This window comes from Geotrypetes seraphini, chromosome 2 (assembly GCF_902459505.1).
Source record: "Geotrypetes seraphini chromosome 2, aGeoSer1.1, whole genome shotgun sequence".
In the NCBI taxonomy this organism is placed as follows: Eukaryota; Metazoa; Chordata; class Amphibia; order Gymnophiona; family Dermophiidae; genus Geotrypetes; species Geotrypetes seraphini.
The window spans coordinates 192,318,907-192,344,818 of record NC_047085.1 but is presented as its reverse complement, the minus strand read 5'-3'; the positions used below and the strand labels follow the sequence as shown (position 1 = coordinate 192,344,818).

At 46.1% G+C, this 25,912-nt stretch overlaps 1 protein-coding gene across 3 annotated transcripts in view; it reads right to left on the bottom strand.

Annotated features, from left to right (window-relative positions):
- Positions 1-19,313, bottom strand: part of NUP153 (nucleoporin 153) — a 310,572-nt gene extending 291,259 nt beyond the window's left edge. For 2 of the 3 annotated variants that reach the window (XM_033934593.1, XM_033934596.1), the window contains exon 1: positions 18,829-19,312. In XM_033934593.1, the coding sequence (XP_033790484.1) occupies positions 18,829-18,909 (81 nt within the window). In that variant the 5' untranslated portion in view covers positions 18,910-19,312. Of the gene's footprint in view, positions 1-18,828 lie in introns of all 3 variants that reach the window. The other variant, XM_033934594.1, reaches the window with a different exon arrangement.
- Between the last annotated feature and the right edge of the window lie 6,599 nt (positions 19,314-25,912).

Sequence of the window (25,912 nt, the reverse complement as noted above, 5' to 3'; positions counted from 1 at the left end):
TAAGATTCTACTGTATTACAGTATTTTCTACAGCAGTATATAAAACAGAAACACACTAACTGGTTTTATTTTCACCAAGCAAATACTGTAAAAGTATCAGGATATTATAGTAGAGGTCCACATATCCTATTTAAATTACATTATGTTAAGATAGTTATCTAAATATTTACTTGAAGATGTTTAATGTATTCTTATTATGGTAAAGATATAAGTAATTTATTATATAAATAATACTGAATGTTGCCTGGTTGACTTCCTGTTCATTAGTTATAGCAGAGTTCGATACACACCAGGCACCAAGTTGCCATGGTAACTAAAATATCTCCGACCTGATGCCAATGTTTTGTCAGAGCTGCAGGAAGCAAGCAGCATCAATGGTAAACTCTCAATTCTCACGTGACTCCCTCATCACAGCACCACCAATGCCCAAGCATGGATACACCTCCCCAAGTCACCAGTCCAGTGCTGATCACAAGCATAACAAAAGGAGAGGGGCTGTGTGTCACCTCTTCTGCAAGCAAAATTTGAACCACTCTGTTCAAATTTTGCATTATGCACCAAAGTGGCAGAAGAGGAGGATACTGCACAATGTGTAGCCATTCTCCTTTACTTCCACTTGTGATGGGTCAGAGACGTAGGGTGTCCGTGGGCTGAGAGGCAGAAGGTAGGAGACGGCAAGCTGGGTTTCTTTGTGCTGTGGCATGGGTTGGGGTGGGGGAGAGAGAGAGAAGAGTTGGTCACAGGCGGGTATATGGAGTGGTGGTCATCGAAAGAGCTACGGAAGGTATATTCTAGTGGAGATAGTGATGGGTGAACTGAAAGCCATGGGAGTATGTACCACAAGGTAGGGGATAAGAGCGCTATGAGAGTTAGAGAAAGTTATGGTGACAGCAAGAGCTAAAATGTTGAGAACCGGGGGGGTGGGGGGGGGGAATCACCCTTGATAGGCAGCCCACATGGAGTCTTGTTAATAAGGAGGAGCAGCAACATCACCCATAAGGAGCACCGATCCTGAGGAAGTTATTCTCCAGCAGCCTTGTTGATAAGATCTGGCTACTTCAGAAGAGGGGAGGGAGAACAGGGACTAGGAAAGGCTGTTACACTCAAGCCCACTGCAGACAGAACCTGGGGCGAGTCTTGCTCCCAAGGAACCAGTCCCTGAGCTCTTGGACCATTAGCACAGGCTGTCCAATTGGGTGCACTGCAGGGAATTCTGCCCCTTGGATGCAGACCTCCGGCCTTAGGAGTCTGGGATCTCCTCCAGTCAGAAATATCCCAAGAATGGAATCCTTTGCAGCTCCAACCATCTTGCTTGTAGAGAAACAACTAAGGAATTGGAGGACAGCCCAGAGAGATGGGAGGCGGAGCAAAAGAATGCTAATGAGTCTCTCTACAAGAACTCTCACAGGAATACACTAACTACCCACAGGCTCAGGAATAATGTGTCTGTTGCATTAGAAGAGGCATTGAGAAAGGCTACTGCTAGGGTGTAAGGATGTAATGTAAAGACTGGGGTAGCTGGGTAGGTTATGGAGAAGTTTTAGGCTGCAGCTATTAACAGCAGGTTGATGAGCAACAGGGAAAGGTTAAAACTGCAGCTAGAGCAATTGGAGATCCTATTTTGGTATAGCACATTCATAATATAGATTCTCCTCACTTAATGACCGAGTTCTATTCCTACGACTAGGTGGTTAAGCAAATTAGTCAATAAGCAAGGATCCACCTATTAACGTCCATGCAGCAAATTCTCTCCCTCTCTCCCCTCCCACCACCCCAGCCCACATACTGTTTCTTCAGGATGCTAGCAAAAGTTTTTACAAGCTGCCAGCAGCTGACCCGGACACAATCCCTCGGATGCGAAATGCAAACACATCAGAAGGAAGGCTTCTAGGTCAACTGCCGGCAAGCTTCTGGGTCACCTGTTAATGAGGCTCTTACACACAGCTGGTGGTTGACCTGGAAGCCTAGCTTCTGATGTGAAATGCAAACGAGTCAGAAGGAAGGCTTCCGGGCCAGCTGCCAGCAATGTGTAAGAACTGCTGCCGGCAGCTTGTGGTATACTGACCGGTCAGAGAATGCAGGTCGTAAGTCTGTGTGCGCATTGAACAGGTAGGTCATTAAGTGAGGAGACTCTGTATGCTCAAAGTAATGTACAACAAGGCATTTATTATAGTAAAAGGGAACACAGTGATAAGAAGCTACTGCTCTCTTCAGCACCCATCCACCTGTAGCTTATTTGGCAATGGAGGGAGGCTTTAGTCTGTGACTGTTGAGGCAATGGGAGCTTCTGGAGGGAGGGGAAGGTGCACTGCTGAACCCACCCTTAGCACCCCCTCCCCCCGAAAAAAAGGACTTTGCATTCAAAATAGTGTCAAAAAATACACCATTAGTCCAATAATTAAAGTATCACTATTTTCTTTTGTAAAGTTTAATTTCTATTTATTACTTTTTAAACCTTTAAAGAGTAAAAATAATCATTCATATCTTTGTTAGAAATTTAAGGAGATCATTATAATTCTACAGTCATAATATAGTATTAAAAAACTGTCCAGTATTGTGCTGAAATCTCAACCTTCAATCCAAATTTTTTTTTTCAATGCCATATACATTTTCAATATATTATAGTTTGACATGAAAATTTTCCCATTTGATAACAAATGGGATATCTTCCAGATTACAGAAACATGTCTGAAAGACAACGATGGGCCACCCTAGGGTCACTATGTCACCAAGGCTATCAAACATTTATTTGCCTATTCTCAAGTGGAAAAGAAAAGGGTAAGAAGTAGGTGCTATTGTTAATTCTGACTTAAAGCCAAGAATCATCAAGTCTATACTACCAGCCTTAGAATGCCTTGTATTCTTAGTAGGCCATGATAATAAGTTAATCTTCATACTACACTTTTCCCTCCGTATTCACGGGGGTTAGTTGCAGAGCAGGACAGGGAAGTGTGAAAAACCGCAAATAACTTTTTGGCCGACTCTGACCCAACCCTACCTCATTCTGGACCTTCCCGTCTCCCTCCTGGCATCCCAGACTTTACCTGGTGATTTAGCAGGCTTTCGGGGCAGGAGCAATCTTCCTACGCTTCTACACCGTGCAGATCACTCATAGAAAATGGCTGCTGTGAGTTCCTGTCGTAGTCTCATACATAACGGTAACCACAAAATTTAAAAAAACCACAAAGCACACTGTACGCAGAGAAAGCACAGTTACTTACCGTAACAGGTGTTATCCAGGGACAGCAGGCATATATTCTCACATGTGGGTGACGTCATCTACGGAGCCCCAGCGCAGACAGCTTTTCAAGCAAACTTGATTGAAGTTTCAAGTTTGCTATGCTGCACCACGCATGTGCATGCCTTCTTGCCCACTAGAGGGTGCATTCCCACCTCGTGGTCCTCAGTTCCATAGCCAGCAAAGAAGCCATCCCCTGGGAGGAGGGTGGGTTGTGAGAATATATGCTTGCTGTCCCTGGATAACACCTGTTACGGTAAGTAACTGTGCTTTATCCCAGGACAAGCAGGCATGATATTCTCACATGTGAGTGACCTCCAAGCCAACCAAAAAAGGGCAGGTGGGAGGATGGCAATTTAGGAAAACAGATTACGCAAAACTGACTGGCCAAACCGGCCGTCACTCCTGGATAACGTATCCAGGCAGTAGTGGGAGGTGAAAGTATGAACCGAAGACCAAGTGGCAGCCTTGCAGATATCCTCCACTGGAGTAGACCGGAGGAACGCCACAGAAGCTGCCATCGCTCGGACCTTATGTCCCGTGACCCGACCATGAAGCGCGAGACCAGCCTGAGCGTAGCAAAAAGAAATACAAGCAGCCAACCAGTTGGACAAGGTGCGCTTGGAAACAGGACGTCCCAACCGATTAGGATCAAAAGACAAAAATAAATGAGGAACCTTCCGATGAGACTTGGTGCGTTGAAGATAAAAGGCCAACGCTCTCTTACAGTCAAGCTTGTGAAGCGCCGCCTCCCCAGGATGAGAGTGGGGCTTTGGAAAAAACACCAGAAGAACAATGGACTGATTGAGGTGGAAATCAGACACAACCTTAGGTAAAAATTTAGGATGGGTGCGAAGAACCACCTTGTCATGATGGAACACAGTAAAGGGCGGGTCCGCAACCAAAGCCTGCAGCTCGCTAATCCGACGAGCGGACGTGAGCGCAAGCAAAAAGATCACCTTCCAAGTGAGAAACTTAAGATGAGATTTGTCAATAGGCTCGAAGGGAGGCTTCATCAGTTGAGCCAAAACCACATTAAGATCCCAAACTACAGGAGGAGGTTTCAAAGGAGGATTAACATTCACTAGACCCCTCATGAAACGAATCACCAGAGGATGAAGAGAGAGAGATCGACCCTCGATATGCCGATGGAAAGCAGCAATCGCACTGAGATGCACCCTAATGGAAGTCGTCTTCAGCCCAGACTTGGACAAATGCAACAAATATTCCAGAACCGAAGACACCGGAACCGAACTCGGATCCAGATGATTCGAGGAACACCAGGAAGAAAATCTGGTCCACTTCTGAGAATAACAAAGCCTAGTCGAGACCTTGCGCGAGGCTTCCAGAACCTCCCTCACAGACTGAGAAACCTGTGAAGTCACGGGGAAAGGAACCAAGCCGTCAGATGTAAAGACTGAAGATTGGGATGCAACAGCGAACCCCGACTCTGAGACAGCAGAGAGGGAAAGACAGGCAGAAGCAGAGGCTCCCTGACACTGAGTTGAAGGAGCAGGGAGAACCAGTGCTGACGAGGCCAACGAGGCGCAATGAGAATCATAGTGGCTCTGGACGCCTTGAGATGAACCAACGTCCTCAAGATCAGAGGGAAAGGAGGAAACGCATAAAGGAACCTCCCTCCTCAGTCGAGAAGAAAGGCGTCGGCCTCTAGACGGTCCGGGGAATACATCCGAGAACAATAGAGGGGCAGTTTGCGAGTCTCCGGGGAGGCAAACAGATCCACCTGAGGAGTCCCCCAGCGGTCGAAGACCTCGCGCAGAACTCGGGAGTTTAGCGACCACTCGTGCGGCTGGAGAAGACGACTGAGTTTGTCGGCCAGACAATTCTTCTCTCCCTGAATGTAAACCGCCCGCAGGAAGATGTTCTGGGAGATCGCCCATTCCCAAAGGCGCAGGGCTTCCCGGCACAGGGACCAAGAGCCCGTTCCCCCTTGTTTGTTCACATAATACATGGCCACCTGGTTGTCCGTCTGCACAAGGACTACCTGATCGTGCAGCAGGTGGCAGAACGCTCGAGCAGCCAGAAAAATGGCACGAAGTTCTAAAACATTGATGTGACAACTCCGGTCCTCTGCCGACCATAGACCTTGAGTCCGCAGACCGTACAGATGAGCTCCCCACGCGTACTCCGAAGAGTCCGTGGTCAGGACCTTGCGATGCGGAGGAACGAGAAAGAGCAAACCCCCGGAAAGATTGGAAGAGTTGGTCCACCAACGGAGCGAGCGTCTCAAGGAAGGAGTCACAGTTATAGGGGGAGGAGACTGGGTCCCGATCCTGACGCCACTGGGAGGCCAAGGTCTACTGAGGAAGCCTCAGGTGCAAACGGGTGAACAGAGTGACATGGACCGTCGACGCCATGTGGCCGAGCAGGACCATCATGCGCTGCGCCGAAACTGAGGGCAGCAACGAAACCTGGCGACTCAATCGAAGCAGGACCTCCAACCGTGGCGGGGGGAGGAACGAACGGAGGCGAACCGTGTCCAGCACAGCCCCGATAAACTGACGGGATTGAGTCGGGCACAACTGAGACTTGGGGATGTTCACTTCGAACCCCAGACGTTGAAGGAAGATGATAGTCTGTCGGGTCGCCGAAATAACCCCTTCCTTGGAGGACACCTTGATCAGCCAATCGTCCAGGTAGGGAAACACCTGCAGCCCCCGAGATCTCAGGGCTGCCGCGACCACCACTATACACTTCGTGAAGACTCGAGGGGACGAAGCCAGTCAAACGGGAGGACCCGATACTGGAGGTGCAACTCCCCCACCTGGAACCTGAGGAACTTGCGGAAGGCGGGATGCACCAGAACATGAGTATATGCTTCCTTCAGGTCCAGGGAGCACATCCAGTCCCCCGATTCTAACAGAGGGTACAGGACTGGAAGGGACAACATACGGAACTTCTCCCGGACAAGGAACTTGTTGAGCCTCCAGAGGTCCAGAATGGGGCGTAAGTCCCCTGTCTTCTTCGGGACCAAAAAGTAACGGGAGTAAAAACCCCGTCCCCTTTGGTTCGGGGGCACGGGCTCCACCGCCCGAAGGCTCAACAAGGACCTGGCTTCCGACAGGAGAAGAGGAAGCTGGTCTCGACAGCCAGGAGAAGCCCCCGGCGGATGTTCTGGCGGCATGGCTAAGAAGTTTAGCGAGTAACCCTCGGAGATGATCCGGAGCACCCAAGCGTCCGACGTGATCTCGGCCCAGGCTGGAAGAAAGGCCTGCAATCGGCCCCCGATAGGAAGGGGGTCCTTTGACAGTGCGGAGAGGGCCCGCCCCCAACCGCGCATCACGTCAAAAAGACAGAGCCGGTATAGACGCCCCTTGCGCCTGAGGCTTTGGTTGGGACGCTCTGCCCTGCTGAGGGGGACGCCTGGGCGGAGGCCTCGAGAAAGCCGGCGTCGACTTCTGTGGGTATCGCCGCGGAGGAGGTCTAAACGGCTTCTGCGGCGGGGCCCGGGGTTTCGGACGGACCAATGAGGCGATAGAGCGCTCATGTTCAGACAAGCGTTTGGTCGCCGCCTCCAAGGAATCATCGAACAACTCGGAGCCCACACATGGAAGATTGGCCAGACGTTCTTGCAAGTTCCATATCCAGGGTACGAAGCCATGCGAGACGGCGCATCGCCACCGCAAAGGCGGATACACGAGAGGCCAACTGAAACGCATCGTAAACTGCGTGAAAAAGGTAGAGACGCAGCTGAGACAAATTGGCCATAAAGGTACCAAAATCCCCCTTATGGGAATCCGGCATGACCCCATAATACCTGGGCAACGCCTTCACCATCTGCCTTAAATAGGATGAGAAGGTGAATGCGTAATTAAGGATCCTGGCAGCCATCATGCTGTTGATAGGCAGACGAGGAGTCTCCCTTGGGGGAGAGGGCAAATCCTGCTCCTCCAAAAATTCCTTCGTGTATTGAGAGCCTGACATAAGGTCAAGGTCCAAAGCCCTCCCCATCTCAAGCACAAATCTGGAAAAGGAGGAGGGCTTCGAAGACGGAGAGGGAGATCGAGAAGCCCGCGTCGCCAAAAAAGAAGGGGAAGCCTCACGGGAGTAACGAGGCTCCTTACCGGTGCCAGACCCTGAACCCCAAGAAGCCGCACCCAGCGACCTCGACGGGGTCGGGGACCGCCCATGCCCCGAGGAACCCCTGCGGGAAGTCCCCAGGGTATGAGGCACCGAGGCACGCCCCTTCCGTCTCGGCGAAGAGTCCCTCGAAAACTCCACCTCGGAGGAACGGAAAAGCCTCGGATTATTGAGGCGGAGCTCGGAGACCCGCAGGGTCTCAGCCTCGGTCAGCGAGGAGCGACCGCGGCGTCGAGGAGAGCCCCGTTGACGTTTGGGCTTCCTCGGCCGATGCTTCGCCCGAGGCCGACCCGAGGGAGAGGAGCCCCGGGAGGACCTCGACGAGGAAGAAGAGGAAGAGATCCTCCGAACCCTACGCACCTTGTCCCGAGGCCGCACGCTCCGCTCAGGCTGGTCAACCGAGGTCGAGGGCAAGGTCGGGGCAAGGTCGGGGTCGAGGCCGAAGCCACCCCAGGGGCCGAAGTCGAGGGTACCGAGACCGAGGCCGCCGAAGCCGGGGCTGACGAGGCCGAAGACGGCTGGAGGTGCGCGAGGGCACCGGACAGTTCCAAGGCAATGAGCGCACGGAGCAAGTCTTGAAAGACGGGAACCCCCATCATAGTCGGCAGATCCTGGGCCGGCGGGTTCTCCCTCGAGGGCGACCTCGGTCTCGAGTATTCCCGCGGGGCACCCGACTTCGACGCTCGGGGCGGGGCCGAGGACGGCCCACCCGCCCCCGTCGATGAGCCCGAGGATGGCTTCTTCGAGGCTGGAAGAGAAGAAGGAAGTGAGGACTTACCCACCGTCGACTTCGGGGTCGAGGACGCCGGCCTCGACGAAGCAGGCTGTCGGGGCGAGGTCGAGGGAGTCGAGGCCGAGGTCAAGGCCGGGGCCGAAGCAGAGGCCGACGTCGAGGCCTTCCCCGCCGCAGGGTCGACAGCGAAGAGCTCCGCCATCCGAGCGCGACGGCGGCAGAGAGCTCTCGGCTGAAAAGTAGAGCACCGAGTGCAGGAGTCGGTCGGGTGCTCAGGACCCAGACAAAGTAAGCACCACCGGTGGGGATCTGGTGATGGAAAGCAGCCGATCGCACCGGGTGCACTTTTTAAAACCCGTCAAGGGACGGGACATGGGCCCAAAAACCGGCCGGGAACGAACGAGGTCCCGCGGCCGCGGCTACCGGGAGCCCCCGGAGCCTAACGAAAAAGGTTATTATTTTGGTTTTTGTTTTTTTTAACGAAAAAAGACACACGAACAAAATAAAAACACAAATTAAGCACAGCGACCGAGAAAAAAACACTCAGCCGCGGTGTCAGAAGGCAAATTAGAAGAGCACAAATTCCACAGGGCTTCTGGCTCCGCGGAAAAAACTGAACTGAGGACCACGAGGTGGGGATGCGCCCTCTAGTGGGCAAGAAGGCATGCACATGCGTGGTGCAGCATAGCAAACTTGAAACTTCAATCAAGTTTGCTTGAAAAGCTGTCCGCGCTGGGGCTCCGTAGATGACGTCACCCACATGTGAGAATATCATGCCTGCTTGTCCTGGGATAAAATGTTAATTACCATTTATATTGGAAGGGGGGTTCAAAGGGGTTAAGGCAGATGACTTTAAAATATGTAATGTCACCTCAGTAACAACTATAGAAAAATAGACAAATATAATGCAAAATATAGACAGCATAAATTCTCAAAATCAACACATTTCGATCACTAAATTGAAAATAAAATCATTTTTCCTACTTTTGCTGTCTGGTGATTTCATGAGTCTTTGGATACACTTCCCTGTGCATCCAATATTTCTTTCTTTCTGCTCCTACATGCTTCCTCTCCTCCAGACCTCATTCTATTCCCCAACCAACATCTCTCTCTGTCCCTTCATGAATCCAACTTTTCTTCCTCTCTCCTCTGCCCCCATTGGCAACATGTCTCCCTCTCTCTCATTCCCTCCTCTGCTACAAAGGGAGTGGGGAAAGAGAAAGAGAGATATCCAGGGTGCATCTCTCCCACTCCCTCTATTGCCACATCCAACATTTCTCCCTTCTTTCCACCAGTCCAACATCTCTTTCTCTCTCCTCCTGTATGTCCTCATTCTCTCCCCAGCCAATCTCTCCCTCCATGAGTTCAACTTTTTATTCTCTGCCCCCTCTCCCCCTTCGTGTGATATTTCTCCTTCACTCCTTTTTTCCCTCCCCATCCATCTCTCACTCTCTATCCATGAGTCCAACACTTTCTGCCTCCTGCATGCTTCCTCTCCTCCGGATCTCATTCCCTTCCCCAACTAACATCTCTCTCTCTGTCCCTCCACGAGTCCAACTTTTGTTTCTCTCTCCTCCACTCCTATTGGCAACAAGTCTCCTTCTCTCTCTCACTGTCCATCTGTCTTGAGAGATCCAGGCATCTCTCCCACCCCTTCTACTGTCACATCCAACATTTCTCCCTCTCTCATCCCCAGGATCATGTGCAGCAGTTTTCACCACTGCCCACCAGCCCCATGCCCATTTCTCCTCCTATCACCCCTTTCCAGTACCATGCCACATCTCTCCCTCCATCGCTATGTCCAACATTTCCCCCCCTGTCATCAACTTCAATCTGTCTCTCTATTCCCTCTCCACCACTATATCCAACATTTCTCTTCTCATCCTTCTCTCCCCATGCATCCCTACCTCTCTCCTCTTTCTCTCTATGCCCAATTTTCCTTTTTCTTCCTTTCCCTCTCACTCACACACTGATGCCCAACAATTCTCTTTTTCTATTCCCTTCCTCCTGTCCCCCTAGTGCCTCCTTCCTCCCTACTGTTCCATGTTCATGCCCCCCTTCCTTCTGTGTCGATTTTGTGCCCCCTCCCCCTCCCTACCTTCCAGCCATTGTGCAAGAATCGTAGCCCTCGAATGTCCCAAAGCACTCCTACTCCCTCCGCCTCACCTCCCTTTCTCCCTTACTTGTTTGAACCACACTGTTCCTTTTGCCTTCAGCGGCTTGTTCGGGTGCGATTTATATGCTGCTCGTGGCTGAGGTTGGAGAGAAGATTTCCGAGTCAGCTACATTCAGTGTGAGAACCGCTGCCTGCTGCACGTCCCCCCCCAACAAGCCGCTGAAGGCAGAATGAGTGAGAAGTTAACTGTGAACGCCCCCTACTCCCCCTGCTGACCTGGAAGGCTTTTCCTGACATTGGAGAGAAGCCCTGTGGGTCGGCATCGGGAGGTAGGGAGGACCAGGGAACCCTGGTAGCGAGTGGGGCGGGAAGAAAGAAGGGATCAGCTTTGATGGATAGATGGGCAAGGAGGGAGGGTAGACAGGTATCTCCAGCAGCAGCTTCAGTGGATGGGGCGGGCCACAAGGAGGGATCCCCAGAAGTGGTTAAGGCTTCAATAAGCGGGCAGGGAATATCCTCTGTGACGGCCAGGCCACATACCCCCCAACAAAAGGCCCACATACCCCTAAGGGTACACATACTGCGTGTTGAAAAACACTGAAGTAAAGGAACTGAGGAAGAGGTGGCAAGACAGAGAAGCATCTGTGAGAATGAGAGGTACATCGAAGAAATGATTCATGAGGCATCAAAGATTTCTAGCAGTGGGGAAGAAGAGGGAAGACAGCTAGACTCATATTATGGAATCCTGCCCTGGAAGAGGAACTGAGAGCATCCCAGGGCATGGAAGGACCAAAGCTTGAAGTCCTAAAAATTGCTGGATCCATGACCACTAAGAAGCATAAGGTAGTTGTGGCTAGTGATTCCCTTCCGAGGGGTACAGAAGAATACATCTGCAGACAAGACATGATGTCCCAGGAGGTATGCTGTCTGTCTAGTGCCAAAATCCAAGATGTTACACAGAGACTACTAAGACTCATCAAGCCTGATGACTGTTATCTGAAGCTGCTCATCCTCATTGGCACTAATGATACTGCCAAGTACCCCAGCAAACATATCTAAAGCGACTTCATGGTTCTGGGAGAGAAGATGAAGCACTCAGGTGTGTAGGTGGCATTCTTGTTCATCCTCTCTGTCAAGGGTAAGGGCCAGGTCAGATAAGCACACAATCTGGAGATGAATGCAAGGCTACGTTTTTCTGTCAGAAGCTATTTCTTCTACAAATAGCCACAACATAAAATGAACGACAAGGAAGTTCTTATATTTAAGATTCCCACATTCTGAAGAATTTGAGACTCCTGAAGTAGGCCGTTTCGGCCGAAACATGTACATGTTGGGTCATTGATTTTCTGGATGAATAAAGGACTTTTTAATGAAGACTGAATTCACCAGGTTTATTGGACATTTCCACTCTTTGATCTATATTATTTTAGGAATTTGGTCGATTACAGGACCAGAGGCAATATAGATTCACTAGAGGTAGGTTTTGTCAAGACAGATGTGATCAGTTTCTTTTACTGGGTTACCAGAGAACTGAATAGAGGGAGTGAGCTACAATCATGTGAAAAAATTAGGACACCCCATGAAATTTTCAGTTCTTTCTTAAGAAATGTTCACATATCAATGTCAAATCTTTTTTTTTATCTATCTCTGGAAAAGAAAGTGATGTAGTTGCAGGTAAACAACAAAAATTTTCCTTCATTTGCTCATGAAACAAAAGATGTCCACAAAAATGTGTATTCTAACTGAGGAATAAATTAGGACACCCTCACATATCCTCCCACCTAAAGTGGCTCAAATCACACAAGGTGTATCACATCAGGTGCACATGATTAGAACATTGTTACTCAGCATTTTGAAGGAGGTTTGTCCTACTTAAACCTCAGACATTTAGTTTGGTATGCTCATAACTGCTGCGGTGAGAGTGAACACCATGGTAAGATGGTAAGATCAAAAGAGCTGCCTGAGGCCTTCAGAAAGAAGATTGTAGCAGCTTGTAAGTCTGGTAAGGGATTAAAAAAGATCTCTGTCTTTCACGTACCCCTAAAAGGAAGTCACAAACAGTAATGTCCAGTGATCTCGAGGGCCACTTGAGAAACACCTAGTCATTTTGTCTGAAGGTTGTAACTTCTGTACCAAGTGCAGCTTATAAGGGTGAACGTGCAAGCGATTGTGTAAGATCTTACTAACCGTGCTTTTTGGGATTTGTATTTGCTGTTATCTTATTTATAAACATATTCCAATAAATTTAGATTTTGTAACCATTTAAAATCAAGGAGTGTTTTTGTGGGCACCCTATATATAAAAAATACCTACGTGGCGTAAATGTACATGAGTCAAGTCTCTTTCAATTGAAAGGAAACTCCAGAGTGAGAGGGCATAGAATGAAGTTAAGAGGTGATAGGCTCGAGTAGTCTACGAAAATACTTTTTTACAGAAAGGATGGTAGATGCGTGAAATAGTCTCCCAATAGAGGTGGTGGAAACAGGGAGTGTGTCTGAATTCAAGAAAGCAGGTACGTGGGATCTCTTAGAAGAGGAGATAGCAGATGCTACAGATAGGCAGACTGGATGGGCCATTTGGCTTTTATCTGCCATCATGTTTCTCTGTTTCAGAATACCACATGTTTATCACCTGGGAATGCAACATTCCGTGCTGGATTTCACTGGATGTAACAAATGAGTATCAATAAGATTTAATTTTCTGTGTATATATTACTATCCTGTAAATCTGATGTCAAAAACTTCAGACTATTTCTGTTTAATTTCTTATACCACAGGCCTAAGCACATGATTACAAGCCGTCTATGTGCTTGTTGATCTGTGTGGTAGACATCAACTCAAAGCATATTAAAATGTATGGCAAGTAGGATTTTTAGTAATCAGCAGCAATGTTAAGACATGTACTACTGCACCAGCACAATGCTAAAAAAAAAAATAAAAAATACCACTAGGTCACCATGGTCTGGAAGCATTCTTTAATCGCCCCACCCTTCCACAACCTGACCCATTACACTGGCTGAGACCCCCCCCATATGACCTGACCCAACAGCCTCCCTCCTTCGTACCTGACCACCTCCCTATCTGAAGATACTAACCCAATACCCTTCTCAGAGAGTAACTGACATCAATAATCCACAATAACTCTGCCACTCCCCAATCCCAACATGAAAAAAAGGCATCCCTGGTATACCACTCTCCCCTCACCTTCCCAAATTTGTTCATAGCACCTCAAATATGGTCAGACAAGAGGTATGTCCATTTACTCTTGCATCCGGTGGCACCAGGATCCAAAATGGTGATGCCTGACCTCTAGTACTACATTGCAACAAGCTGCTCAAAATCAGTCTAACAAATAAGGTACGGAGTTGATTCAGGGGAAGATTCTGAAAACTAAAATGTCTGTAACGTGCTCACTAAACCGGTTCCAGCTGGTTTAGCGTGCATGTATTTTAGCGGCAGATTATCAAAATGGCTTACCGTGGTCTCTTCCGAGTTTTCTAGCAGTCTTCAATACTGCCATGCAAATGTAATACAACAAGGTCATTAATATTAAAATGAGCACTCCAAAAAATTCTCTATAATCACCGAGTGATTCCCTAACCTCGTTGTGCCACATTTGCAGCCAAAATTAGCAGAAGTCTGAGCTGTTGTAGTCTTACTTTCTGATCAGTGCCAGAGCGCTGATTGCGACAGGGACCGACAGTAAAGTAAGGTTTGACAACTCAGACACCCTCCCCCATGCAAATTAAAATAAAAAAACTCCAAATTGAAGATCAGCAGGAAGATGCCTACTCTCTCCTGTCGCATTGCACAATCACTCAACACTGCTAACCCTCCTGCCCATGCAGGAGAGATGCCCACTATCTCTCACCGTCATCCACCCCCTCCCCCAACATGGCCCCAACTCTACACACACACCATCCCGCACAGCAGGAGAGAGATGCTCACTCTCTCCCACCATTGCCACACCCTCCTGACAAACTTCCCCCAAGCCCCCGACTCTACACATACACACCCTCCCACAGAGGGACTGATGCCCCCCCCCCACTGACCTCCCCCCCTCCTTATTCAGGAAGTCCCCATACAAGGGACCTTAAGCAACCTGGGCCAATCAGAGTCTTAGACCTCTCCTCAGTGAATCCCAGGATGCACTGGGAAGGGGAAAGCCTGCCATTTTGTAAGAGGTGGGCCTGCCAGCCGGAGCAGGTAGGCATCCCTCTGGCCAGACTTCCTGAATAAGGTAGGGAGGTGTAGTTTTTACCACAAAGCTTTGAGAATCTTCCCCTCAATGCCTTATTTAGTAGGTCAACCCCTGGTGATGCTACCATTTTGTATCCTGACAGCATCGGAGACAGTGAGTAAACTTCGTTCCTGCCAAATCAAATTTGAAGGGGAGCTGATATACTAGACCCTCTGGGAAGAGTGAGGCGCAGCGGTTAAAGCTAGTCTCAGCACCCTGAGGCTGTGGGTTCAAACCCATGCTGCTCCTTGTGACCTTGGGCAAGTCACCTAATCCCCCCATTGCCCCAGGTACATTAAATAGATTGTGAGCCCACCAGGACATACAGGAAAAAATGCTTGAGTACCTGAATAAATTCATGTAAATTGTTCTGAGCTCCCCTGGGAGAACAGTATAGAAAACTGAATTAATAAATAAATATACTAGACCCTTTTTTTCTTTTTAAAGTATTAGGGTCATGTGTGGTCAGGGTTGCGTGGGAACCACTAGACTACCAAGGATTGTTGGGGGGATGGGCAGTCAGTTTCGTTGGACAGGGATGTGAAGGGGAGTGGCTACCTTTGGATGTGGGGTGCCCAAAGCAGACCTATAACTTTTTTTTTTTTTTTTAGTAATTCTTTTAGTCAGTGTGTGAGCCAAATCATCACTCATGGACTAACAAGAAGGATGACATTTCACAATGACCTGCAGAATTTCAACGCAGCAATAATTTGCATGCTCATTGACTGCTCGATCCCAAGGGAAATTTGTTTTGCAGGAACCTTGCATTAGAAGCAGTGTAGTTAATGGCTGCAACACATGGCTTTCTGCATTAGCCACCAGAGCTTGTACTTGAGGCAACCAACGGGTTACGTGACTGCCCAAGTTCACAAGGAGCAGCAGTTGGATTTAAACCAGATTCTCCTAGTTCACAGCCCATAGCTCTAAGAATCAGTCTTACTCCTCTACTCTCTAACAAAGATATCAAGTTATTGCTGTTTAGCAAATGTAAGTGAGCACCCGTCTGACCTATCCTTATTTCAAAGATGAAATCACAAGATTTACCTACATTTGCAAAATACTAAAAGTACATAATAAAGAAATATATTCCAAAAAATGAAATCCAGAGACCAACTAGGGTCTATGGTAGACCTGGGCATTGTATAGCCCCTGGGCCACATCTGGCCTTTTGGCTGTCCCCGACTGGTCCGCATGAGATCAATGGCAAATTAATCAAACATAATAATTTTACATCATACATGCAATACAAATTGTTTGTGTTTTTACTATGCCTGTTTCACATTTTCATAGCCTAATCGTAACATATACCTGTTTCTCATGTGGCCCTTTGGGAAAATTAATTGCCCACCCTGATCTATGGCACTGCACCAGAAATTAAATTTCACACACTAGAGGTTCCATGATTTCACCCATCTCATTATTTTTATCATCCAGTGTCAGAGAATGTCCTAGTATTGTTCACAGGTGGCTATTCCCTGTGAACATTCATATCTACCCATTGTGTTGTTATAACCACTACAAATATCCACCAACACATCCATAGCAAAGTTCCCACAGTAAAACTAACGCTGCCCCCCTCCCTTTTTTTTTTTAAATTAAGCCACAGTAGATGTTTCTACTGCAGCCCAGAGCACTAAATGATCCGACGCTGCTCCAACGTTCATAGAATTCCTATGAATATCAAAGCATTTAGTGCTTTGGACCGCAGTAGAAACCTCTACCACAGCTTAGTAAAAGGGGCCTAAATCACTGTGAACATGTGCATGATTAATATAATTGATCACACTAATGTGCATGCTTATATTGGTACAAAAAAAATGTGAACTAGTATTTTAGGAATTTGATTCCATCTTCAGGGTGATATGGATTATTACAAGCAAATGCAGAAATTATTTTATTTCTGCAACAGATGTAACATTTAATTTACTGCATGTAGAACATTTTCCAAATCCCAGAGGTATTAAATTTTATAAAATTCTCATCTCATGCCTATCAGGCTGGAAAGACTTGGAATTCATTACCACTAACAAGATTTCTGATTAAGTTGTTTGTTTTTAAAAACTATAAAAACTTTTGTTTTGTAAATATATATTACGTATGGAATAGTAAATGGTCAGCTATTGGTTACTCTAATGTTCTCCCCAACTGTAAATTCCTAGGTATTTCTAGCCTCTTTTATTATTATCTGCTTAGAATAAGGCTAGTCAAATGGCGGACCATGGAGCCACACTTCGGCACCCTCTCCACATGCCGAGGTCCAAATGCAGCTTTTCGCTTCCCCTGATGGTCCTCCAAACTGGATTACAGCAGAGAGTGCAGACAGCTGACTTGCAGGCCAGCGGAACCTTTTTTCTGTCATACCTGCCCATAGGAATTTGCATCAGAGAGATAGGACATGGCACAGAAAAGGCTCTGCCGGCCAGAGATACGCAGCTTTCAGCACTTTATTTATTCATTCATTCAATTTTCTATACCATTCTCCCAAAGGAGCTCAGAATGGTTTACATGAATTTATTCAAGTACTCAAGCATTTTTCCCTGTCTGTCCTGGCGGGCTCACAATCTATTTAATGTACCTGGGGCAATGGGGATCAGGCGACCCATCCAGTGTCATAACCCGCTACAGCATATGGAGGACCAGGGGGGGGGAGGAGAGCTACATAAATATCAGACCTTCCTACACAACCAATGGGAGAGGGGGTAAGGAGGGAAGAGATGTCAGACCCAAGCTCAAGTGAGATGATGCTAAACTGGCCCGAGGGGAGCAGAGGGATCAGATGCTGGATGGAAAAAGATAGAGAGAGACTGGACCAGGGGAGAGAGGAGTACAGACGCTGGAACCAGAGGGAGAGAAAGATACTAGATGACAGATGGGTGGGGGTGTAGGAGGAAGAGGAGACAGGAGCAGGAAATGGGAAATGTCAGGGACACCGAAGAGCTTCTGGCCTTGAAGAAACATATGGACACAAGAGGGGAAGATGCATGGACAGGATGGATAAGGACACAAGAGGGGAATATGCTGAACAAGCTGGATAGAACATAAAGAAAAGATGAATGCTGTACACAGATTTAAAAAAAATGTCAAAAGGACAGGAGACCCTGGAGAGAGTTAAGAAAAAAAACAGAGGAAAGAGAAAGAAACTAAGACCAAACCAAGGCTCAAACATGCAGGACAAAAAGTATTTACTAATTTATTATTAATAGTTTATATTTCAATTCTGGGAAATGTGCATCCTTCCCTCTCCCCCCACCCAGGTCCCCACTACCTTGGGAGTGATAGTGCTCTAACAGTTGTGCATACAGTACTTTGCAGACCCCCAGGTTTCACACAGCAGATGTTTCCGGACCTCCACTTAAATTATGCGAGTAGCCCTGGCTTATTATATCTACATTAAGTATTAGCAAAATACAAGAAGTAAATTATAATGTAAGCATCTAAAATCAAGAGGTTAAAGTTCCTGGAGCAATTTACCATGCTTTGGCTCTCCTACACAAAGCATTAAAGTAGCCCAAGGTCTTTGCTTACTGTGAACATTCATAAAAATGTCTATAGTCAGCATAAATATAATATTTATTTTCCAGTTTTTCACTTAAATAAAAACTTAAAATACAGAATACAAACATACAAGAAAAAAAATACCATCATTAACTACCAATACTTGATCTCTATAATGATACCATGCCACAGGCTGCCATATCCAGTTTAAATGTAGATGCCACTGCGTTTCCCACAAATCAATATGGTAAAGTAGTAAAACTATGATCTTACATAAAATTGCTCTCATTTTAGTCAAACATAAAATAACACACAAGATTGGATAAGCTACCAGTAAAACAAGTAGATTAAGTTTAAATGCAGTGTGGTTCCCAAACTGGACACCTTCAAAAAAAGCAGAGAGAGACGAGAAAAAAATGCGAGTCAAAATCTCTGCCGTATAATTGTGCTAGTGTGTCAGGTTGCAGCAGGAATACAAATTGAAGCATGTTGGTCAAATTAAAGGAAAACCTCTCGATTTATGTTCTGGGCGAGGGAGGGAGAAAACAACAACACAGAAGTTGCGCTCGAACTATGGGGATGCAACCAACTCCAACATATTAACCAGATAGTGATGATACATACTTGATAAACACCAAGAACACTATCACCAACAAGATGCAAAACATACTCTGTCTATACTGAAATAAAGCAGAGACAAAAAAAATAACAAAGCAACGATGCGAATACACAAAGCAATAACAGAATTTGCAAACCACCTCAGTTCAGCACAGTAATCTGCAGAGAAGCCCGTGTGCACACGGTGGGCCCCAGCTCCTCTCACGTGTCCGGCGGGAAGAACCGGAATCCCACCAGCCCGCTGAGTGACAGCAGCGGCCTAGACCGAGCACTTCACAACTACGTTACCTGTTTGCTCTTGGCGTAGGGCTTGGCCGCGATGTGATATCTCCGGGTGCGGATTTTGCCTCCTCCCGCCGCTGCCGCCATGGCTCTGGGAGGGGAGGGAGGAGGAGGAGTCAGTGGGGAAGGCTCGGAGACGAAGCCTCCCGCTCTCCCCGCGCCCGGCCAAAGAGCGCCGTCCTAGCTTCCTCCCTGCGTCTCTGCCGCCACCTGCCCAGCCCCCTCCGCGCGCGACGCGTAACGCAGGCCCGGCGAATTCCGAAGACACAGAGAAGCGACGCGCGCGCGCGCTCTTGCGTGTATGCGGGCCCCCGGGCCTCGTGCTCAGTTTTCCTGACGCTCTGTAACTCCGCGATGAACGCTCTCCGACGCTACGACAGGCGCGCGACGTCTCCCCACCTCCCACTGTGGTCCTCCCCTTCCCACTACTTCCGCTTCCGTTCTTAGCGGCTATTAGCACCGCTGTCGCAGCTGCGGCTACCCGTACCGCGATCTAAAACGTCATTCTCTCCTGCGCCGTACCTCACTGACGGGTGCCATCTGCGTGCGACACGCAAAGCCTGCAGGGAGAAGTAGTTCTGGCTTTTGATTGGCTAGCGAGAGAGTGCTTTCTCCCATCCCTGAGCCTGCCTATGTTCAAAAAACGTGAGCCGAATGGCGTCAAGAGGCAGCCGGATGGAAAGAAGCTGCTGGTCTCGCGGCCATTGTATAGGTCCACTTGCATGGGGGTGGAGAGTAAATTCTGCAAAGCACTGTTGCATAGTGCTACTTTTAGATGCTAGTGTGTGATTTACTGGTCTGGGCGTCTAGTGGATGAGAGCACTATAGAGAATATAAGAGGTCACTTGCTGTAAGGATGTGCAGCTCTGTAATTAGAAGTATGTACAGCAGGTTGGTGAAGGAACGTGATTATATCCAATTAAATGAAAATAAAGTTCCTCTTCCTCACTCTCTTCAGCGTCAGCGTCGGATTTTACTAGCTGAAGTGCTGACCCCTCACACAGAAAATGTATTATGCAAATTAGCCATGTGCTTCTGGGCTGACACTTGACAGTTAATGGTAAATCTTTTTAGAAAGAAAGTTAAAGCCGTAAAAATGTTTTTCCTCGAGCCTGCCCTTTTAAAATTGTGTTTCTAAACTACATTTTATTAGTCTTTCTTTTCTTAGATTTCCATTTATTAATTTGATCCAAGCATTATGGGTCTGTGCAATGCTGGAGAGAATAACAGCAGTAGAAATATTTTTTAAGCTATCTTTTTGTTGATAAAATACTAGACAAACCGATTTTTAATGAAATTTTATAATGCTAAGTATTGAAACAGTAGTATGTTGGGTACTCAACTTCAACCTAATATATCGGAATCAAGACCACTGAATGTTTCTGAAATTTTAGAAACATCAGATAGTGAGTCAGCAGTACCTTCTACAATGATAGTGACTTTAGCCCTTGCAATGGATAAAGTATGGTTATTGAGACTTTTCTTCAAAAATAAACAGAAAGAGTTTCTTGGATGTAGAGTACAAGTTTTTCCTGATTTTTCAAGAGATACTCAAAAGCGTCGTAGAGAATTTCTACTTATGAAACCTGGAGTCACTTCTTTGGGAGCGACGTTTTACTTGAAATATCCTTGCAAGTGCATCATTTGTTACCGTTCAGTCAAATATGTTTTTTTTGAGCCTTATCAGTTAACTGCTTTTCTGGCCTCACATCCACTGGATAAAGAAAAAACATCTATAGCTCTATAAATTATTTAGCTGCACCTTAATCTCAGTTTTTTCTGTAAGAGATTAACCTTTATAATTTTATTTTTATTCTCACTTATGTAATCTTGGATCCCTTTTTGTGGACTTGAGTTGGGATAGTTGAGAGAATTTTCTTAAGTTTATGTGATTTAATTTCAGATACAATTGTATTTCACTAACCAACTTTCTGTATTAGAGAAGTGTTTACTTTTTATTTTATATTGAGTGGATGTAGTATTCCAGAGTGGTGTATTTGTGGTGCTTATATTGTTATTGTTTTCATTATAAACTTCTAATAAAAACTGAATAATCAAAAAAAAAAAAATACTAGACAAACCGATTTTTAATGGAATTTTATAATGTTAAGTATTGAAACAGTAGTATGTTGGGTACTATAGGTATTTTCCTATGAATGGGGAGTTTAAAAATCTATCTAAATTACATTGCATTACATTGATGTCTTCTATCCCGCCAATACCTTTCAGTTCTAAGCAGTTTACAACAAGAGGCCTGGGAATTTCCAGGGATAATACATAGTTAATAGATGTAGTATCGGGGTCTGTGGAGGGTTTAGTTAGATCATTTGACAAATTTCTTGAATAAAAAAGTTTTAAGTTCTTTCCTGAATGTTTTGTAGTTGGGCATCATAGTCATTGGATAGGTGGCAGTCTAGTTTCACTGCTCTGGTAGCTAATAGTCCAGTGTATATTTTTTTGCTTTGTATACCTTTGTTTGGGGGGTGGGTAAAGTGTGCATGAGTTTTCCTTGGTCTGGATGTTTTTTTCTGATTAGGTGGTTGCTTAGATAGCTTGGTCTGTTTCCATTTAGGGCTTTGAATAGGGTACAGTAGAATTTGTATTGTATGTGTGCTTGTACTGGGAGCCAGTGTGAATCTCAGAAAGCAGTGGTAATGTGGCCATATTTTTTTCAGTGAGTAAATCGGTCTAAGAGCTCTGTTTTGGACTGTTTGTAATTGTTTTAGCATGTTGCTTGAACATGACAGGTATAGGATGCTACAGTAGTCCAGGAGTCATAAGAACATAAGAATTTGCCTCCGCTGGGTCAGACCAAAGGTCCATCGCGCCCAGCAGTCCGCACCCGCGGCGGCCCATCAGGTCCATGACCTGTCATGTTATCTTGATTTAGCCTTATAGCCCCCTTGTTTTCATCTATACTCTTTCCATACTCTTATCTACCCTTATCTGTATCCCTCAATCCCCCTATCCTTCAGGAATCCATCCAATCCCTCTTTGAATCTCTGTAGCGTACTCTGCCTGACCACTTCCTCCGGGAGTGCGTTCCATGTGTCCACAACCCTCTGTGTGAAGAAGAACCTCCTGGCATTTGTTCTAAACTTCTCCCCTTCCAGTTTCTCTGAGTGCCCTCTTGTGCCTGTGGTTCCCCGTAGTTTGAAGAATCTATCCTTGTCTACCTTCTCCATGCCCTTCATGATCTTGAAAGTTTCTATCATGTCCCACCTAAGCCTCCTCTTTTCCAGGGAGAAGAGCCCCAGCTTGTCCAGCCTGTCAGCGTATGAACAGTCCTCCATTCCATTTATCATTTTCGTAGCTCTTCTCTGGACCTTCTCAAGTATCGCCATGTCTTTCTTGAGGTACGGTGACCAATATTGGACGCAGTACTCTAGATGTGGGCGCACCATTGCACGATATAGTGGCATGATGACTTCCTTCGTCCTGGTTGTAATTCCCTTCTTAATGATGCCCAGCATTCTGTTAGCTTTCTTCGAGGCCACTGCACATTGCACTGATGATTTCATGGTTATATCCACTAGCACACCCAAGTCTTTTTCAAGATTACTCTCCCCCAGCAATGTTCCCCCCATTTTGTAGCTGTACCTCGGGTTCCTTTTCCTAGGATAAGCGCTTGTACCAAGAGTTTGAATTGTTTGTTGCTGAAGTATTTTTGGATTTGCCTTAGGTTGCGCATGGTTGCAAATACCTTCTGGATCTGTAACTGAAGCAATGGAGTGAGATGCAATTTGCCCAACTTTGAGGAAATTGCCGCTGGCAGTTAAGTTGTTAAAAATGTAGTTAAGTGACTATGAGGACCACTTCGAAACTTGTACTTCAGATGGCCAATAGGATTACCTCTGGGCTTGGTCTCAGCCTTGTGCACTAGTGCTTGCCCACTTTAGGGAAAAATTATTTGATTCAATTTGACCCATTGGACTGATTTTTTTCAATTTGATTCAATTCACTTTTCCTACCCAAGCAGACCTTTCCCCCCCCCCTCCCCAGATATTCTGGTGGGTTTATTCTGTAGCCTCTTTACCCACCCCACCCTGGCATTGTGGTGTAAACAAACAGCTCACACTCCTAGTCTTAACTCCAACTCTGGCAGGATGCACATTTCAAATCTGACATAATTGTATTTTCTATTTTGTGATTACAATATTTTTTCTACCTTTTGTGGTCTGGTCATTTTATTATTCAAAGCACGTTGGCTCTGGTTTCTGTTTGTTTTCCATTAACTCGCATGGTAGGGTCTCCTGACCATTTGATATTTTCTTCTATCTCCATGCTCACAATCTCTGTACCGTCCGTTCCACTGCCATATCCAACATTTCTGTTTCTTTCCCACTGTCTACCACATCTCTCCCTGCCTTGTGCCCCAAGTCAAACCTCTCTATCCCCCCTCCTTGCAGCATCTCTTTCTCCCCTCCATTATCATGTGCCACATTTCTTTCTCTCCCCATGCACCATCTCTCCCTACCCTCCAACCTAAGTCTAACTTTTCTCCCTCTCATCTTCATGCATGTCTCCCTCCCTTCCACCATATGAAGGATTCCTCCCTCTCACCTTTCTACCTCTTTGTTGCATCTCTCCCTTCCTCTCCTCCACCCCATGTCCAAAAATACTCCCTCTCTCGCCCCTGCACAGCAGCTTTCTATCTCTCATATCCCCCTGTGCAACACCTTCCAACTGACCCTCTCCACTATGAGATCGGACATATGGTCCTCCCAAAGCAGCGATGGCAGTAGCTGGCGGGAAGAGGCAGTGCTCTGAACAGGCTGCTTCTGGCATGCCCCCCAGGGCTTCCCTCTAACACATCATCAGTGACGTGGCAGAGAAAAGACCCCAGTGGGGCAGGCCAGGAGGAGCCTGTTCAGAGTGCTGCTTCTTCACACTGGCAGTCTTCTGCTGCTGCTGCTTTAGGAAACCTGGAGGTGTCAGGACTCACTGAATTAGTGAGTCTGATTTTTTTTTTAAGAAAGCGAATCAATTCGAATCGATTCACCAATGTGAATCTGGCAGCAATACTGTGCCCTTTATAAGTAAGATATAAGATTAGAGAAATAGAGAGGGATTTCAAACAAGAAATTGAAATTAAGAATTTCTAGCTTCTATTATTCTTTTTTGTTGTTGTTATTGTCTGCCTAGCTAAAGAATGACGCAAGGACAAATTTATGTCCATGGGATCTATCTCCTCTGTCCAGTCTCCAAAGGTTCTGTCCCTGTCCCATCCCTGCAAGCGCTGTCCTCATTTGCACAAGCCTCAAACACTTTAAGCCTGTAGAATATACATGCTAAAGGTCTTTCAGTCTCTTGTATGTCTTTTGACACAATCCCCTTCAGGTCATTCCATCTCAAGTAGTCTAGAGCTCCCCACCATCTTACATGACCCAAATTAATTCTGGTAAAGTTTAAGAACCACAACTGGAATATTTGTGGAGATATAGCTCTTTGTTTGATACGTACCACAGCCATGTACAGTATCCATGCACAATTTTGGCAACTTTGAGTCAACATATTTCCTTAATCTTTGAAGCTAAACAAATTAAACTTGGCAATCTTATACAACTTTTAATGATCTATTCAATGGAACTAATGCAGATTTTCATTTTTTTAACTGATGTACGTAAAAAGCCTCAAATTGGGCTGAAAATATGGATCGTGTTCAAAATTTCAAAGTTTAGCCTTCTGTGGCTCCTGTAATAATGAAACTATCTTTGTAAAAGTTTGTCTTTTATTTTGTGACGTAACTTTGTTCTCAAATATACGATTTCAACTTATAAACTAATCTCATTACTTTATAATTTCAATTTAAAGTTAAGAACATAAGAATTGCCGCTGCTGGGTCAGACCAGTGGTCCATCGTGCCCAGCAATCCGCTCACATGGCGGCCCTTAGGTCAAAGACCAGTGCCTTATTTGAGTCTAGCCTTACCTCCGTACGTTCTGGTTCAGCAGGAACTTATCTAACCTTTTCTTGAATCCCTGTAAGGTACTTTCCCCTATAACAGCCTCTGGAAGAGCATTCCAGATTTCTACCACTCTCTGGGTGAAGAAGAACTTCCTTATGTTTGTACGTAATCTATCCCCTTTTAACTTTAGAGAGTGCTCTCTCGTTCTCTCCACCTCAGAGAGGGTGAACAATCTCTCTTTCTCTACTAAGTCTATATCTTGAATGTTTTGATCAGTCTCTTTTCAAGGGAGAAGAGGCCCAGTTTCTCTAGCCTCCAGTCCCTTAACCATTTTTGTTGCTCTTCTCTGGACCCTTTTGAGTCGTACTATGTTCTTTTTCATGTATAGCGACCAGTGTTGGACGTAATATTCCAGGTGGGAGCGCACCATGGCCCGGTACAATAGCATGATAACCTTCTCCGATCTGTTTGTGATCCCCTTCTTAATCATTCCTAGCATTCTGTTTGCCCTTTTCGCTGCCGCCACGCATTGCACAGCTGGCTTCATTGACTTGTCTACAAGTACTCCCAGGTCTCTTTCCTGGGGGCTCTCTTCAAGTACAGCACCAGACATCCTGTATTTGTCAAAAATTGGGTATTTTTAACCATCTTTTACAAAAAATAATATTCTAATAATAAAATAACTCTGTTAAAAACAGCATGTTTCAGACTCCCTAAAAAAGTTGGTTTTGTTTTTCAACGCAAGTAAACAGTGTCTGAAAATAAGGGTCAAAGCTCATGGAACTTTTCATAATAATGGCATACATTATCATCGAAGGATGGTCAGACCTTCAAGTTATAAACTGTTGTTTTGCATTTTTTTATGAGGAAAATATTTGATTGCGTTGGTACATGGTGGCATTGTCACTACTCATTCAAGAAATTTGAACCAGTAACTTCATTGTTGTAGAGGTCACACCTGATAGCTGGGCAATACCAGCCATGGGTGGGTCTCTTAGTACAGGTTCCCAACAGTTTTGGTTTCTTCACTGAGATTCCAAAGCCTTCAGTGGGTGTCTGTCTGTTTCCCAAACCAATGATTGGGAAGCTTAATCTAGATAGGTATTTTCTATTGGTTCCAAAGCTGAAGTTCTAACTGTTTTTATTATTCATTCATTACATTTTATTGAATTTATGCACCAC